The sequence below is a fragment of the Scleropages formosus genome, chromosome 3 (assembly GCF_900964775.1).
Source record: "Scleropages formosus chromosome 3, fSclFor1.1, whole genome shotgun sequence".
NCBI lineage: Eukaryota > Metazoa > Chordata > Actinopteri > Osteoglossiformes > Osteoglossidae > Scleropages > Scleropages formosus.
The window spans coordinates 18726591-18744698 of record NC_041808.1 but is presented as its reverse complement, the minus strand read 5'-3'; the positions used below and the strand labels follow the sequence as shown (position 1 = coordinate 18744698).

The 18108-nt window shown below is 42.9% G+C and overlaps 1 protein-coding gene across 1 annotated transcript; it reads right to left on the bottom strand.

Annotated features, from left to right (window-relative positions):
• Positions 1-16727: 16727 nt before the first annotated feature.
• LOC108935112 (C-C motif chemokine 2-like) lies at positions 16728-17825 on the bottom strand. Its single transcript, XM_018753403.1, has 4 exons — positions 17711-17825; positions 17353-17452; positions 16991-17068; positions 16728-16838 (listed from the first exon to the last, which is right to left on the bottom strand). The coding sequence occupies exons 1-4, from the start codon at positions 17787-17789 to the stop codon at positions 16787-16789; spliced, it is 309 nt and encodes a 102-aa protein (XP_018608919.1). The 5' UTR covers positions 17790-17825; the 3' UTR covers positions 16728-16786.
• Between the last annotated feature and the right edge of the window lie 283 nt (positions 17826-18108).

The following is an 18108-nucleotide window of genomic DNA, read 5'->3' as shown; positions in this document are numbered from 1 at the left end:
GTGCTGCTACCATTACTCAGTATTTCACTTTGAATAATGATTTAAAAAAACTCTGGATGTCTACTTGAAAAAAAAAAAAAGAGTGCCATTTTTTTAAGCTGAAATAAACATGCCAGCATATACCTGTTATTATCTTCACTTTAACATCCGTTAAAAAAGCCAAAATGGTCTTCCTTTCTTCAAACACGGGAGCAGGGATTTACATTCAAAAATCCCCCTGAACCCAATCATATAATTATTCTTCAACATACACATTACAGCATATATACATATTTTTTTGTTGTTGTTTTTTTTTTTTTTTAAGAAACCCAGACTAAATATTCTGATCTATAGCTAAATTGTGCCCTGAGTTGTTGGATTATCTACTTTGGTGGGTTTATAACTACTACCCTTCACCAAGGACTCAAAGCACAATCTGACCACAGGGGTGGTATAAGACTTCTATGTTGGAGGTCAAACTTTTGACCTTGGTCCTGCTCCTCTGTTTTATTTATAGAGGGTGGTTCATGTACTTCTATTCTCAAAACACCAAAAAACAAAAAACTATTGAAACAAGCTGATAAATGTGGCATCGGCCATTTTGTGTCTTGTGGTTGTTGTATATCATCTGTGTTCCATCAAGTTTGCATTCCACCAACATCTTCTGCAATGGCGTAACATGATTATCATTCAGTAACGGCTGCAGTTCAGGTGAGTTACCTATGAGGTATGCCCTTGTTATGGGCAAATCGACTCAGAGCACATGTGTTACCCCATAAACTTTCTGTTATGGAAAGCAAATTGGACTCATTTCAATACATCGTTCTCACAGCAACTGGCATTCAGGGCCAAGAATGCAACGCTTCTGCCATGACTGCTGAGAAGAAGTTTATTTTATTATTTTTCTCGAAATCAGTTTTCATGCCAGGGGGGTGGTGGCGCAGTGGGCTTGGCTGGGTCCTGCTCTCTAGCAAGGCTAGGGTTTGAGTCCCACTTGGGGTACCTTGTAATGGACTGGTGTCCCGTCCTGGGTGTGCCCCCTCCAGCCTTGCGCCCTGTGTTTGCCAGATTAGGCTCCGGCTCTCCATAGCTCGTGCGTGCGTGCGTGCGTGCGTGTGTGTGAGAGAGAGTTTTCATGCCTCTAATTACTTTAACAAATGAAGACACAAGTTGCTGGTTAAACTGGGTAACCTATAGGCAAGGCCTTAAAATACGGAGTTTCAGTATGCACTTAGCTTCACATATCGGAATCAATTCTGCAACCCATACTTGGTGGTCTAGAGCTGCCACTGTACTGCAGTCAACACATTCTCACCTTAGGTGTTTCACCAGATCCTGGTCATGGTCACAGAGTCACCGTATAGGGATCTGGGGCAGTTGTTTGAGTGGTGGCAGTTGGAGTAATTGTCCTGTGGATAAGTTGGAGACAAAGAGAGAGGTGTGCCATTACCACATGTCAGGTTGCATTTCCTCTAAAATTATAATTACCTTCTGTGGCACACACTGGCAGCTGCTGAGTCAAATTTAGGAAGTGACTCTTCAAAAGCAAGGTTTTGGAGTATTTTGTCTTTGGTCATGGCCACAGTTTCAAGGAAAATTTCAGCATAATGTAGCCTAAATATGGAAAGCTATACAGATAGTGGAGATTTTTTTGCCTTTCATCTCTTTGTTAGACATTAGAATAATCTGAGTTTGTAAGCCACAAACTCAGATTATTTTAATAGTACTTTTATAGGAACTCAGTACTCAGATGCAAAATTGAAAAAGTTCAGATCAAACTGATGCTTCCTCATCCTTATGAAGAAATGCAGATATGACACAAATTTTTAAAAATGGACATCAGCTACACAGCCATAACAGAGCAAGGCCTACGAGAACAGGAACATTAAATTCACCTGGATATTTGTTCTGTGTTTTTTTTTTGCCATGGAGTCTTAACAGAGCATAGTACACACATTTTCTCACCATAGTACACCACAGATTCCCAACTGCTGCAAATAAAGGCCCACACACAAGTGCTAAGATAAGCGCAGGTGGCACGCTCCCATGTTTTCCATTGTCACTTTGCGGTGCGTCTCCCATGCATTCCAGTTGCTGTCAAGGCATAAGTCAAAAAGACCAACTTATGTTGCTCACCGCATTGCACAAGAAAGATAAATATTACTTGCTTTGTCAAAATGTTATATGCTAAGATATCATTAAGAACTAATCTCAGCAGGAGCTATTTAAAAGCTGTCAGCGGTGCATTTGTTTCCTTCTAAGCAAAAAAAATACAAAGATACATTTTAATTGCTAGTTATGGTAAAAGCAAACATACTGTTTGTTGATGAATTAGACCACCATGATAATAAATCACAACAAGCCAGTAAGTAGTCATTCATGGTAATCCTGAATTAATTTTACTGATCCACAGCCACTGGAAATATGGGCAAAGCCACAAAGATACGCAGAAACATTTATCAGGGCCATGTTAAGACCTAGCAACTATTCATTCTGGAACATGTGTAGATTGCTACTGCATGATTATAGGAAATACTTCATCTATGTGTATGGTGCTGAAATAAATTTGCCTAATCCAGCATTTCTGTTCTTTGAGATCATGTTTCTCAGCAACTCTCCACAGCTATTCTGGTGATCGTGCTAGCTCATTTCACAATGGGAATAAAGCCTTCATTTCAATGGAAATCATTTCAAGTCATGCTTCTTGTGTATGTGTTGAAAAGCTCAGCAGAAAACCTGCATAGACTGTAGTCCTGGGACTGAGGTTCAGTCCCATTTTAAAGGTCAGGTGCTGCGGACTGGAAGCCTCCTGTTGCCAGTGTATTTCCCTTGGCAGATGTTGTGGTCTGTGTGGAGCCTTCATTGTGCCATAAGGCCTTGGCACATTCTGTACCAATGGGAGTGTGACCCAGGATGTGTGCTATGCAAGTTTCCACACATCCAGCAGAACCTGGAAGCCAGCAGAACTTGTGCCTCCTCTGTCCAGGTGCATGGGTCTGCAAGGATACTTGTGGTGAAAGGGGGATCAGACCATACAGTGCCCCACCCAGTTCCCCTGAGCAGTATCAGACTTGAACAGCAGGAGGCTTCCATTTTCACAGAACGTGGCACTTATCTGGGTCCACCCAGGAAAGGACCACCCGCAACTTCAGGGTCAGCCCATTCCCCACCAACGGACAAGTTGCTTTTTTGTCTGCGAACCGCAGATACATGCTTTGGGAGGGGGTGGCCGGGTGGAGGAACCAAGACCCGCATACTCCCCTTGCAATACAACATGTTCTTCATCGACAGTACCTAAAACTACTTTGAGTGCAATCACATCATCCGTTTTGTTTCTCAGCAGATGCATTACATTTTATTGTACTTATGATACACGTATTCATTTAGGGTAGGGGGCGCGGTAGTGCAGTGGGTTGGACCGAGTCCTGCTCTCTGGTGGGTCTGGGGTTCGAGTCCCGCTTGGAGTGCCTTGCGACGGACTGGCGTCCCGTCCTGGGTGTGTCCCCTCCCCCTCCGGCCTTACGCCCCGTGTTGCCGGGTAGGCTCCGGTTCCCCGCGACCCCGAATGGGATAAGCGGTTCAGAAAGTGTGTGTGTGTGTGTATTTATTCATTTAGCAGGTGCTTTTCTCCAAAGCAAAGTACAAATCAGGCTAAATAAAAGTGCATTTCAACAACAGCTGGAAAGATAAAAATGCAAATGTGATTGTATTTCATTACAGTCAATTAGCTGTCGCATGTAGAATTCATAGGGAAAACAAAAGTGTTTCTTAACGGACAGTGTAGTGCGAGTTTATGGAAGAGATAGGAGATCAGAGAGAATTGTGCCTGAAGGAGATGTGTTTCGAGACCATTTTTGATTGTTGAAAGGGATTCAACGGTACAGCATAGCAAGTGATCAGGTCCCATAGGTATCAGGAAGCAGGTCCTTAGACCGTCTTGTAGGCCATAAACACAGTGTCGAATCTGATACGGGCAGCTACAGGAAACCAGTGGAGAAAGTCGAGGAGGGGAAATACACAGAACACTTTGGAAGGTCAAGCACCATTCGTCCAGAGGCATTCTACTGAAGCCATCCAGGATCCATAACCATATCTTTTTTGAAACAATAGCTGGATGTTCCCAGTAACCTGAGTCTACTACCTGCCAGATACAATCTGGCACCTTGAACACCGTTTCCGTGTGAATAGAAACAAACAAGGTAACATGAGATGCAATCTGAAATATCAACAAAAGTCTAAAGCTCCCTCTTCACAGAATGTGATAGAACTAGTTCTTTCGTAATAATCGAGTAAGACTTCAGTCACGTAAGCCATATGAGAGAAGCCTTTCGAGCCTTCATCCATTCCTCTAAACATATCGTGTTCTGGCAGACCGTGCCTGGCACAGGTCCGATCTTAGATATGGAGTTCACTGAGGGAAATTTCATTTATGGCTGTGCACAGAGGGCATGAACAGACAATTATTTGGCAATATGGTGTTTCTGCAGTTATTTGTTTCCCTCTGAACACAACTGCCTCTCGAACAAAGCAGATTGTTTGTACTTATCAGTAATGACTGAGGAAGTTTGCACATGTCATTAGCTATTTGTCATAGGTCAGTAGGCCCTACTAAAGCCAGTTGTTATGGAACTACGCCCTTCAGTGTGCTCCTCTTCCTCTGTTCCAGCCTGAAGGGAGCAGCCGTTGGCCCCTAGCGTGCAGCTGTTCCGGGAGGAAACGGAAGGAGGAGGAATGCGACAAGGCCAACGGGGACCCAGACAAAAGCGGAGGGTGACTCTGCACGTATGCAAGTGGACCGGAGAGGAGTTGAGGGAGAGGAGGAGCCTCTAGCAGGGCTGATGGCAGCACTAGGCTAAAGGGATGAACCATGGGACTCAGTGGGGCTTTGAGTCCTGGGTGAGAGGCATCAGAAGGCTGAGCCTGTATGTGTCTGATAGTGTATCTGCTCCCCACACACCCTGCACACTCACTTGTCCATGCCAAATAAAAATGGCCTTGCACTACTGCCTACTTGGTAGTCAAGGCAAAAGATTACCTGAAGAGGTATGTTTCTGATACAAATGGCAACGGACATGCAGTCACGCAGCTGCACTTTGGAACCATATATGGATGCAGTGGAAACTCTGCTGCCGGGACTCTAGAACTAAACTATGCATGTATGTTTATTCATTTAGCGAATACTTTTCTCCAAAACAGCTTACAATGTTAAGCTTCTTACAGTTACAGTATTTACCCATTTATGTAGAATTTTTCACTGGAGCTTTTCATGCTAAGTGTGTTGCTCTAGGGTACTACAGCAGGAGTTGCGATTCAATCCTGGGTCCTTCAAGTCTAAAGGCATTGGCTGTAAGCCCTACTCAACCTGCTGCCCCTGTATGGTTAACTTAAAAGCATCACATCTGCTGTGGTTTTGATGGCTGGTACTAATTTTTAAGAAAATAAAGCTTTCCTTCAAAGCTTTTTTTCCTGGATCATTAAGAGACTTGAGGCACCTAAATCGTTGCCCTAACTATGTCCTAAGAAGATGTGATCTACCCATTTACAAAAGGTTCTTTGAAAGCTAATCTAGCCGGACCACAGCATTTGCTCCTGCTGGCAGAGGAAGGACTCAAAGACCGGAGGATGAAGCCGTCAATACGCCGAGCTGCTTTGTGCACTGAAGAAAACCAAACACAAGGCCTTCAAAGGACTGTTTAAGGCATCCTCTTCCTTGATGATATCTCAACGCATACTTTCTTAGTTTTTATGTAATGTCTGCTTCCTCTAAGCAGCATTATGGTCAGTCAGTGCTTAAGCACTTAGAGGCTGGGTAATGTCAATACACAGAAAATGCTTTCTCCTCTTTTGTGTGGATGTCACAGTTTTTATAAAAAAGTCACTGTTCACAAAGAAAAAGCTCTAGTTTGTTCATTCTGCCCTGCATCCACAATTTCTTTTCAAAATGAATCACTGAGTTGCATTTCTCAACTTTTTGCAAAAGTTCTTAAAATAGAGTTTAAATCAAAAATCATAAATCCCAACATCTCATTCTGCAAAAAAATAAATAAATAAATAAATAAAATTAATATAAAAAAACAGAAGTCCTTCAAAATACTTAATATAAGAGTTATAATTTGTGGTATAAGAGAAAGATGAATTGCTTAGGATTTACGCTGTAAAAACTGAAAGTGTAAAATGCTCATGTTTGCAGCTTTACCATTAAATATTGCTTTCAAACAAAAAGCGAAAGTCAAACACATTTTTGAAAAGAGATTTATGCAGTTCACTTAAGACTGTCAGTTGCTTGCATATAAAACAAGTTCACATTCTCAAAACATTTAACATATCTTGTGAAACAAAACAATCCTCTTGAGGATTGTTTAAAAAAAATCAGAAAAGCATTACATGGCTAAATTGCATGATAACTCAAACTTTACTTAGTATATAAATTTTCTTTATTTTATTTTTTATTTTTATTTTTATAGAGCGCTCTTCTCACGCAGTGACTCAGAGCGCTTTAACACAGGCATACAGCAAGAAAAATTGATACAAAACAAAGAAGACAGTCAACTAATGGATACTATAATGAAGAACTTATTATAGAGCTATAAGTATACCTACTGGCCACCAGGGAAAAGAACAAAAACTCCCAATTGAAGGTTGAGGGAGGAAAAAAAACCTCTGGGGGTCCACGGGCCAGTGGTTGCCCACCCCTCCTGGGCTTTCTAGAAAGGAACAGTTTGTTAGCCAGTGTGTAAAAAGTAATTATAATGTTGGTAAATGGCATCCTGGATCCCCAGCTCGGCATGGAACATCTCGATTGTCATGGCAGATGGACATCATCCTCTGTGAGCACGGGATTCGTCTGTCACCACTGGCTGGCCTCCTCAGGTCTTATGTAGCGAGGTAGTGCTCAACGAGAAGATAGGACAGAGTTAGTAGTTTGTTACTTATTTAAATTTAAAATGCATTTTTATAAAGGTGATAAAAACAACCAAGGCAGGTCAAATTACATTACGAGGTGGAATGCCTGAGTGAACATGTAAGTCTTTAAATAACACACTAAAATTGTTAATCTAAGAAGTTTAGTAGAATTACATTTATTTAGCAGACACTTTAATCCAAACTGACTTCCAGTGAACTCTTTGTAGTGTTATCATCCCACACACCTTATTCACCAAGGTGACTTACGCTGCTAGATACACTACTTACACTGGGTCACTCATCCATACATCAGTGGAACACACTCTCTCTGTGCCACTCACACATTAGGGGTGAACCTGAAGAACATGTCTTTGGACTGTGGGAGGAAACCAGAGCAGCTGGTGGAAACCCACGTAGACACAGGGAGAACATGCAAACACAAAGGGCAATTGAGAGCCACCAATCCACCTGAAAGACATGTTTTTAGACTGTGGAAGGAAACCAGAGCACCTGGGGGAAACCCACATAAAACATGAAGCTCCATACAGATTCGAACCCACGTCCAGATCGACAACCCATGCCCTGTGAGGCATCAATACCTATATGCTGATATTGTCCATAGTACTATAAATCTAGTAAAGAAAAGGTGGGTGAACCAATCCAAAGAAGTGCAAAAGACACAAAGGGTAGACTGTACCATCAGACCTAAGTTCACAGGTTATCCTCCACCTCTAATGTTCCTCTCACAAGACATGAACAAACCTCTCTCACCATCCTTTTGGCTTTTCCCAGGCTCTACCACCACGAATTCGTACCGTTCTCTGCTACATATCCGGACTGGTGTTCCTTTCTTCCCCTTACATGTGGTCCCACACTTTTTTAGTAAGACATGAGTAACTTACTTGTATATATAATATATGGAAATTGCTTGATTTACACATATTCCTGCGTGTATATATATTCTGTGACAGTGTACAAGACACTTTCAGGTTCCAGCTGTAAAGGCCCATAAACTGCTACTACCATCAGTTTTATGACGACCCCCCCCCGACCCAAAAGAGAACAGAAAAAAGAAACTTTATGGAAGATCCACACTCGTCCAGCCATTCAGCGTTACAGGTCTTTGCTCTTGCAAAACTGGTCTCGGGGAGTTTTACCGACCTCTCGTGGTTCAGTCCCGTCATGCATGTTCATCAGTCGTAAGGGATCAGTGGAGCAGGAAATCTTCCTTAGAAGCACTCACTTATGGTTTTGTTGTTGTTATTATAATGCTTACTTTAATGATGATAACTACAGAGTGGATAATTGCATAGTTTGAGCTGTTTCTTCTCTCTCTGGTGGGCAGGAAGTCAACCTGATATTTTGCGAATGCTCCAGCAACAGGGTTTGTATGTCAGGGGTGGGGAATGAGGGCTGCACATATGCTTGGGAACAGCACCCACATAAATCCCAGGCTTTACGATTTCACCCACCCCAGTTGCACTCCTGAAAACATGCCCCAAGGTAAAGATAAAATGGTGTGGATCTGAGGGTGTCGTGACTTTCACAGTTTTTGTGAATGCCTGATGAATGGAAGGTGTCTCTTTCACAAAAATCATAAACCAGCATTGGAACAGTAAAAAAAAAAAAGCAGAACATAGTGCACTGATGGAAATTCCCAGCTCAGTTTCACACACGCTCCACCGAGAAGAGTATTTAAATCCCACGGGCATCAACCAACGTGGTGTGAGAGCGTGTGAAACGGGGAGGGGGACAGGAGCTCACCGGCGAGCCAGGATTTAAGGTTTGCTGTGAGGTCCAGGGATTAGCAGGATTAAAAGAGCAAGTAAAGCCTGTTATTACGCTGATGGGGATTTTTCATTTTCACATCTAAGTAAAATATCTGGATGAAGGCCAAAACACTGTAGGAAGATGTCGCTGGAGATTTTACGGAAATATATCAACAGGACGAGGAGTTATTTCAGCATTGTCCACAGCTCCCGACAGTACGATGTGCAGAACCACAGTCCGCATCAGGGAGTCTTTCTCTAATCCTGTCTAAGTGGACATGATGGAAAGTGTCAGCACATGCTTCTTGGGTTTGGAGGTTTAGAAATGAGGAGGGAATGGGAACATGGGAGCACACAGTGATAGGACTGATCACATACTGCCATTGATCACTAACAAACTATGTGTCTTTAATGTGAACAAATAGTGACTCATATGCCAAGCTCATAGGGCATTGGGCAGCTGGTAGTGTAGTGGGTAGAGCTGCTGCCTCTGCACCGAAAGGTTGTGAATTTGAATCCCACTCCCAGCTACAGTACCCTTGAGCAACACACCTATCCTGAAATGTTCCAGTAAAGTTACCCAGCTCTATAAATGGGTAAATAATTCTAGGTATGCTACCAGTATGAGTTGTTCTGGGAAACAAGCGTTAGCTAAACGAGTACTGTAAATGTATGTTGGCCTTTTTACTGGGGAAATTTTTCGTGTGAAGAAATGTAAATATACCGTACCTTACGAAAATGTCAGCCAGATGCATAAATGTCAATATGCGAACAAGTGTTCTTGTGACAGAGTTGTTAGGCATGGAATTTACCTTATGAAAGTTTCTCTTGATATTCATCAAGTCTGAGCTCACATTAATTGATTAATCCTGTAATTATACAGTACTTCTTCCAGGACCAATGCATTTGAACGTGCAGAGCACTCAGATCTGCAGTTCTACTTACAGCCATGAAAAGGTCTCACGATCAGGTCCCGAGGGCAGTTTCCAAATTCACCTATCGCCCCAGCTTAAGAAAACTAGCTGAATTGCAGTTCATGGTACTGATGGTACCTCTTGATGGTATTTCACAGTTTGGCAGTGCCCTCCCTGTAATTGAAAGTGAGAACAAATCCTGGGCCACGTACAGTGATAATTTGCGTGTAGCGTCCGGATGGGAGTCCGACACGGACGCGCGTTGCTATTACGTCCAAACACAGACGAAATATAAAATGACCTCACGTGCAGTGTGATGTTAAAAGTGCACTGTGCGTATTGTAAGACACTCGGTGGAAGTGAAACAGGAAACACAAGACCAGGAAACACACACGATGTTTGAACTACGGTGAACAGTGAAACGCTACTCTGTGAGTATGACCGCAACCCCGACACGTGACGAAATACCGGACTGGAATGATGGACCAGGACTGGAGAACAAGAGGGAGGAACTGACGGGACGGGCACTCGGGACTGGAACATGAACACCTAGGAAACAGACTGAGGGAACAAGAGACTACGAATCGCCAAGAGAGCACAATAGAACCGCTGATTAAGAATCCGCAAGTAGTTCTGCTCCGCTGGCTCCTTTTATACCTCCGTGTCCTACAAGACTGCGAGGTGATACGTGAGCGTTAACTAGGGGCACTGAGTGGCGCCACCTCTGACCAGGAGGGGCAGTGACCCCATGGGACGTGACAGTACCCCCCCCTCCAGGGGCGGCTTCAGCCGCAGGACGCCGGCGGGTAGGCGGTCTCCCCCGCCATCGCGGAGCAGGCCGATCTGGATGAGACTTATGGAAGTCCTCAATAAGAGCCGGGTCCAATATGTCCCGTGCTGGTACCCAAGACTGCTCCTCCGGCCCATAGCCCTCCCAGTCGACCAGATAGTACAGCGTACCCCGTCTCCGTTTGGAGTCCAGGAGGGCCCTGACGGAGTAGGCAGGAGAACCATCCACATCCAACGCTGGAGGTGAAGAGACTGCTGGGCTCTGCAGGGCGGAAACACAATGGGGCTTGAGGCGCGAAACATGAAATGTGGGACAGATACGATAATGCGAGGGCAACTGAAGGCGGTAAGAAACCGGGTTGATCCTCTTCAGGATCTTGAATGGGCCGATGAAACGGGGGGCAAGCTTCCTCAAGGGCAAATGTAGTCTGAGATCCTGGGTGGACAACCACACTCTCTGCCCCGGTTGGTACAATACAGTCCTACGCCTCTTGTTGGCCTTCTCCTTTTGGCTGGACACCACCTCCTGGAGACGGACATGTGCGGATTCCCACACCGATTCACTCCTCTTGTACCAGTCGTCCACCACTGGCAACCCACTGGTCTCCATCATCCACGGGAACAGCGGAGGCTGGTAACCGAGCACACACTGGAAAGGAGTTAAGTTTGTGGACGAATGGACCAGGGAGTTCTGGGCGTACTCTGCCCAGGGGAGGTATCTGCTCCAATCTGCTTGATTCTGAGCACAGTAACTCCGAAGGTAACGTCCAATCTCCTGGTTGAGGCGTTCCACTTGCCCATTAGACTGTGGATGGTAACCAGAGGAGAGGCTGTCTGAGACTCCTAAGCGGGCAAAGAAGGCCTTCCAGACCCTTGAAGTGAACTGGGGTCCCCTGTCCAAGACGATATCCTCTGGCAGGCCATACAGCCGGAAGACATGTTGGAACAGCAGTTCCGCGGTCTCCAGGGCTGTGGGCAGACCTTTCAGAGGGATCAGTCGACAGGCTTTGGAAAAGCAATCTATGACGACCAATATGGTTGTGTTTCCATCAGAACACGGAAGATCAGTAAGGAAGTCCACCGCTATATGGGACCATGGACGGTTGGGAATTGGGAGTGGTTGAAGAAGCCCTGTTGGCAGCTGCCGTGGGACTTTGGCCTGGGCACATGTGGTGCAGGCAAGGACGAAGTCTCGTACGTCCTGTTTCATGGATGGCCACCAGAAGCGTTCAGAGAGGAGCTTCAAGGTTCGGTTGACCCCTGGGTGTCCTGTACTTGGACCATCATGGGCCCAGTGTAGGAGCTCGGACCGGACGGTGGACGGGACGTATTCTTTGCCTTGGGGCTGCTCGTTGGGACAGGGTTCTTGACGTTGGGCCGCTTGGATATCGTCCAATAAAGCCCATCAGATAGGAGCCACAAACTGCATCGGGGACAAGATGGTGTCTGGTGGGGAGAGCTGAGGCGATACCTCGAACAAGAGGGGCAGCGCATCAGCCTTGCCGTTCTTGGAGCCAGGACGATAGGTCACCGTGAAACGGAACCTGGTGAAGAACATGGCCCGCCGCGCCTGTCTGGAATTGAGTCTCTTTGCCTTCTGCAGATACTCCAGGTTCCGGTGATCAGTTAACACTAAAAATGGGTGAGTAGCCCCCTCTAACCAATGTCTCCACTCTTCCAAGGCCATCTTTATGGCTAAGAGCTCCCTGTTTCCTACATCATAATTCTTTTCAGTAGGCGACATTTTGTGTGAAAAATACGCACATGGATAGAGCTTCAGGGGATTTCCCTGGCGCTGTGAGAGCACCGCCCCTACCCCTGCCTCAGAAGCATCAACTTCCACGATAAAGGGCAGTTTGGGATCAGGGTGCTTCAGGATTGGGGCAGAAGTAAAATGCTTCTTTAGGTCTTCAAAGGCCTGACTAGCCTCAGGGGTCCAGGTCAGGCGAGGAGGCGCGAGGCTTTCGAAACACAGCATCTGGTTCCTTTTAATGTACAGCAGGGGGAGCAAAAACTACCCTGTTTAAAAAAACGGCAAATCATTTTTGTTTTCTTTTTTGAACTTAAATTTAGCTTATTATTTAATTTCTCTACAAACAGAACAGGAATAGGTGTAAATCAAACAATTCCCACTTAGTTTTATTTACCATCTTATTAGTTTGTTTTCATTCACTTGCTGAAAATGTTTATGGTTCAAAAACTGGAAAATGTTTTTGAATGAAAATTAAAACGGTAGTTAAGTTTTAAGCAATGTGCACAAATTTGTTACAAAGGCCTAAGAGGGTTAATTAACAGTAAGCAATCCAAATTCCTGTTGTGAGAGGGTGGAATTACATTTATTTCTTACGAAAAATAGAAATCGGTTCTTGGACAAATGTCTCTTCAATTTCATTAAAATATCAAAATAAATCGTATTTTTGAAATAAAAATGTCAATATGTTTGATAATAACAAGAGATTTTATTCTTCATTGTCCTTTAATGTTAAATTTTAACTCATTCATTCATTATCACTAACCGCATGTCAAAATTAGGGTCAAGGTAGTCCGGAGTCTATCCGGGAAGCATAGGGCATGAAGGTGGATACAGCTTGAATGGGGACATTTTGATAATTTAACACAGGCTTAATATAAAGACATAAAAAAACAAAATATACAATACAAAGAAATAAAGCTTACAATATCACTGTCTATGGCTTTCACTGCAAAAAGCACACGAATACTCTAATGTTAGAGGCGCTGTGCACTAAGAAATGTTTCATGTTAGATAATGTCAATGTAAATGTAGAGGATCTTCTTTGTTTTCAAGATTAAGGCATTATTTATACCAGTGTAAGGGCATTAATGCTATTAAAGCTATAATGCATAACTATTACCATACATGAAATATCACATATACATACAAACTAAAACCTATTCCTATATTTAAGACCCAGCTTGACAGCGAGAAAGGACTTTTCCTGGAGTGAGAGACAAGAAGAACCAGCCTCACAAATCAGTGCACATTACATATTTACAATTTATTTATCAAAAAATAATGTTAAGAGGGACCAGGTGATGTAGTAGGTAGAGCTGCCACTTTGCATTAAAATAACTCAGGTTTAAATTCCCATTCTCACTGCCATACTTTTGATCAAGGTATTTAGCCTATTTTGATACAGTAAAAATTACCCAAATATAAAAATGGATCAATAATTGCATCTAAATACCGTAAATCACTTCAGTCAGCTAAATGAATAAACAATAATACTGAATTTCCATTTCAGTCATGATTTATATTTACCTTAGTCAATGGTTGTGATTGGTTCAGATCATCAGTGTGAAAGTGGGGAAATAGGAAGTTTGTACAGCAGCTAGTTGAGTGAAGGAAGTAGTGTGACCTTCTTAATAGAATGCTTGAAGTTACATCTGTTTCCATTTAGTATATATATAATGTGTATAGTATATATATATTAGTATATATATTAAAAGAGAGGAGCCCGGCCACCATTATTCCAACCCTACCTCGGCACCAGTAGTCATTGGTCCAGTGTTCTGTATAGGTTAATTCAATAGATTTAGCCAGAAAATAGCCAGTCATCAGTGAGGGACAAAAGCTTGTTATATTTGAGACACCTTGCAAAGAAGTTGTATGGAATAAGCCCATTGTATGAAAATGAGCACAAATTTATATAAGCTGTGGTAGTAGTATATAATTTTATGGAACTCCATTATATGAGAGCTGAATTTTAATGTATTTACTTTCCCATAGGGGGTGGGATGGTGCAGTGGTGAAGTGGGTTTGGCCTGTGCCTGCTCTCTGGTGGGTCTGGGGTTTGAGTCCCACTTGGGGTGCCCTGTGATGGACTGGCGTCCTGTCCTGGGTGTGTCCCCTCCCCCTCCAGCCTTACGCCCTGTGTTGCCAGGTTAGGCTCCGGCTCGCCGCGACCCCACTAGGGACAAGCGGTTTCAGTCAGTGTGTGTGTGTGTGTGGTTCCCTCCCCCATATAAACATTCACAGAAACCACAAAGCAAGTTATTACTTCCTCATGAAGTCTGTGTTTCCTCCTGTTCATCAAACGCATGTTGAACTTTGTGAATTAGCATTTAAGCGGAAGGCTGGAATTTCAGGAAAGTTTTCACAAAAATGTGCTGTTTGGAACATAAAAAGTCACATGAAGCAACCCTGACCATTTCAGGGTTTAAAAGGTGAGGCACATCAACATTCCATTAGTCGACTGATTATTAAATTGATGGATATCACTGTTGAATAAATAAATAATGCTTCAATAAAGTAATAGAATCTAGACGGAAAGCTTTTGCATTTCGATTTTTGTTCGCCTAACAGCAAGCCCACACATGAAATTACGCTTAGGTCAACGAAAAGCAATGACACCTTGTTAACTGTTGCAAGAGGCAGTCGCTTTATGCTTTAGATCCCTGTGACTGACAAAAGCAACCTGCTGTTTTATTTATATAAATTTATTTATTGTATATACACACACACACACACTTTCTGAACCGCTTGTCCCATACAGGGTCGCGGGGAACTGGAGCCTAACCCGGAAACTCAAGGCGTAAGGCTGGAGGGGGAGGGAACACACCCAGGACGGGACGCCAGTCCATCACAAGGCACCCCAAGCAGGACTCGAACCCCAGACCCACCGGAGAGCAGGACCCGGTCCAACCCACTGCACCACTGCGCCCCCCTACTTATTGTATATATTTCTAGAAAATTATGGAGTATACACACACACACACACACACACACACACACACACACACACACACTCTCTCTAAAACCACTCGTCCCAAGCGGGGTTGCGGTGAGCCGGAGCTCAACCCAGCAACACAGGGCATAAGGCTGGAGGGGGAGGGGACACACCAAGGATAGGATGCCAGTCCATCACAAGGCACCCCAAGCAGGACTTGAACCCCAGACCCGCCAAAGAGCAGGACCCAACCAAACCCGCTGCATCACTGCACCCCCCCATTATGGAGTACAGTAAAATAAAATTATGCAACAGGAAAAGCCAGTCTTTGCTTTATTGCATCAGTGCAGAAAACTGCAAAAACACACCTTTCAAAGTTGCATAATATGCCACTTTCAAAGGAGGTGATACAGATATGCGGTCAGTATGGGATACCAATGAAAAGACATGTTAGATTTGATGACCTAAAGGTGACCCCACTAAGTAATAGTGAAATACAACTGGACTGTGCAAGCCAGGCAATGCAGGGGTGGTCCCCCTTCTCTGGTTTCACAGCCCAGTTACAAATCCCCGCTGAAACCAAATGAAGGGTAGTGGGTGCAAGGGCTTGGTTTCACAGCCCACATACAGTCACCCGCTGATGCCAGGGGAGATTTCTGTGGGGTTGGGGGACAGAGTCCAGGGTGTGTAGCCCACCTCCCTATTTGCTTCAGTCACCCCAGGGAAGAGTAAACATCAGCTTTTGTTTGGAAGGGTATGGATTTAACCTGTGGGGTACCACTGAAGTCACCTTCTGTGTACTGCAAGGTTGAGCATCTGCAGGGAATCTTGGCTTTTTATAGAATATTCACATCAGATAAATGAGCTTTTAAGTTAAGACACACCAGTTGTCTCCCTTTATCCTGTAACACATGTACTTTCTTGTGCCACTGTCTAGTTTTTTAACTTCACAGTGTCTTGTTCTTTGTGTTCACAGAGGTGTTCGAAGTCGTTCACTTAATCTCCAGTGCAAAAAGGCCACTCAATTCAGTTTTAATTTATTTATTCGCTTTTTATGTTACTGACATGAAGCAACAGTAACATGACTGTATAATATGTAATTGTAAGACCTCACAAGTGTATACCAATTTTATGCAGTCAGACAGCCAGAGAGTGAAAATAATAAATCAGAGTCCAACAGTGCACGGCATTATTCTGCAATTTTTATCATCAATCATCCCTCATGTAAGAGATATAAGTAGATTTTTTTAAAAATAATATTTATTAGCAAAAGCACTATGCGTTGAAAACTGTACCATTTAAAATTTCAAACTGGATTATTTTACAGTTTAAATTATAATAACCAACACTAGCTCATTCAATTTCACAAAATAAGATAAAACAATGTTTTCACATCACCAATTCCAGTTCCTTTTGATTTCATCATTTAATTTTTCAGTTATGATAAGCATATTGATTTATTATAATCTCGCCAAGAGATATACACCACACAAGATAAAAAATTTTAAAGAATGGAACGCTTTTGAGTCATTCCCCATTAACTCAGTTACATTTCACAAACTGATTTTAAATAATGCAAAAATATATGATTTAGCAGAATTTAAAATCTATACGTAAAACAAAAAACAAAATATAACATTTCAAAAATAAGATACAAAAATATTATATAAAAAAATGGTAGCTCAAGTTTTAAAAAAAAGTGAAGCGATGGCCGACTCGTATCTTCTTTCAAGATGTTAGTGGATTAATTTGCTTGAGAGGTGGTGTTACTGCCTTTCATGCTTTTAACTTTCTCCCTAAAAACAAAAAAAAAGTTTTAATTAAACACATGTATGTATGTATGCATATTTTGTTTTAATTATACATATTGCAATGAATGTATAGGACTTTTCTATAAGATCGATATAGTATATACTGGAGAACCTAATTGGAAAAAGAAAGAGCTCACCTAAGGAATTTGATGCGATTCATCACCCAGGGCTGAGCTGGGTCTGCACAAAGGTCTTTGCCTTTGATTGTGTGGAAACTGAAAGACACAGACAGTCAGCATACGATCAAATATATTTTTCATTAAAAGCATCTCTTGTTACATAAATGCAATAGATCCCATTATAATCAATGCATACTGATTTAAAAGCTTTACCCGCTTATTCAGGTTTATAGTCCACAGATGGTTTTTGAAAATGTTTTTAATGGAAAAGCAGTATTTGATAGAAAGACACATTAATTTTTAATAAAACGGTCCATAGTCCAACAGTTAAGAGAATTCCTTGTCTTACAGCACATGCAAAGGTATGAGATGGAACTTACATAACAGCATTGATGTGGCATCTGCCGCGATTGGTCTGTATCGAGTATCCATTAATGCGTGCGATTGATATTTCGTTCTCCACGTATCTGCTACAGCAGGCTGTGAGATGAAGAACAAAAATGCATGAATGTTAATTTATATCCCATGGATTCATTTTGGTCAAAAGCAGTCTTCTGAAGTTCTTGCAAAGTCAATAAAAGTCATTGAAAGCCATAAAATACTCTTACTCAGACAGAGAAAACTTTGAAGAAGCAACCTTTATGAAATTAAGAGCCCTCAATTTCTAACTGTCGCAGTGGAAATTCAGGTCAAGGGGCCCAGAAATAGGTCAGGCTGTGGGAGACAGACGGCACGTACCAGCTGCAGCGTTCGTGCAGAGCAGAGCCACGGACAGCAGAAGGAGCACGGAGGCTGCAGTCAGGCTAAACTGGGCCATCTTCTGTGGTTGTCTAAGAGCAAACTGGAGAGAAGATCTGAGTCTGTGTGTCTGCTCTACCACTGCAGTCTTTTAATTTATATAGAAGCGCAAGGTGGAAACGTGACACGTGGGTTTTCCACGAGGGCCGCGTGAAGTGGTCTGAGAATTAAATTTCCCCTTTGCCTTTTTTGAACAGTGACCTAGAGAGTTCAAAAACTTTTTTTAGAATTTTTAAAGGTATTTTTTTCCTTTTACGACACTTTCCATCTCTGCATCCTTGTACAAACCTTAGGAAGGTTCTGACATGCAACCAGAAAAGATTGCGCAATTATTACAT

Bases quoted from the DNA above. Each gene is read 5' to 3' on its own strand.
- LOC108935112 (XM_018753403.1), bottom strand. From the start codon at position 17,789: ATGGCCCAGTTTAGCCTGACTGCAGCCTCCGTGCTCCTTCTGCTGTCC. The intron at 17,069-17,352 runs GTAAGTTCCATC...TGTGTCTTTCAG, and splicing joins TGCCACATCAATGCTGTTAT to TTTCCACACAATCAAAGGCA. The intron at 16,839-16,990 runs GTGAGCTCTTTC...TTTTGTTTTTAG, and splicing joins AATCGCATCAAATTCCTTAG to GGAGAAAGTTAAAAGCATGA.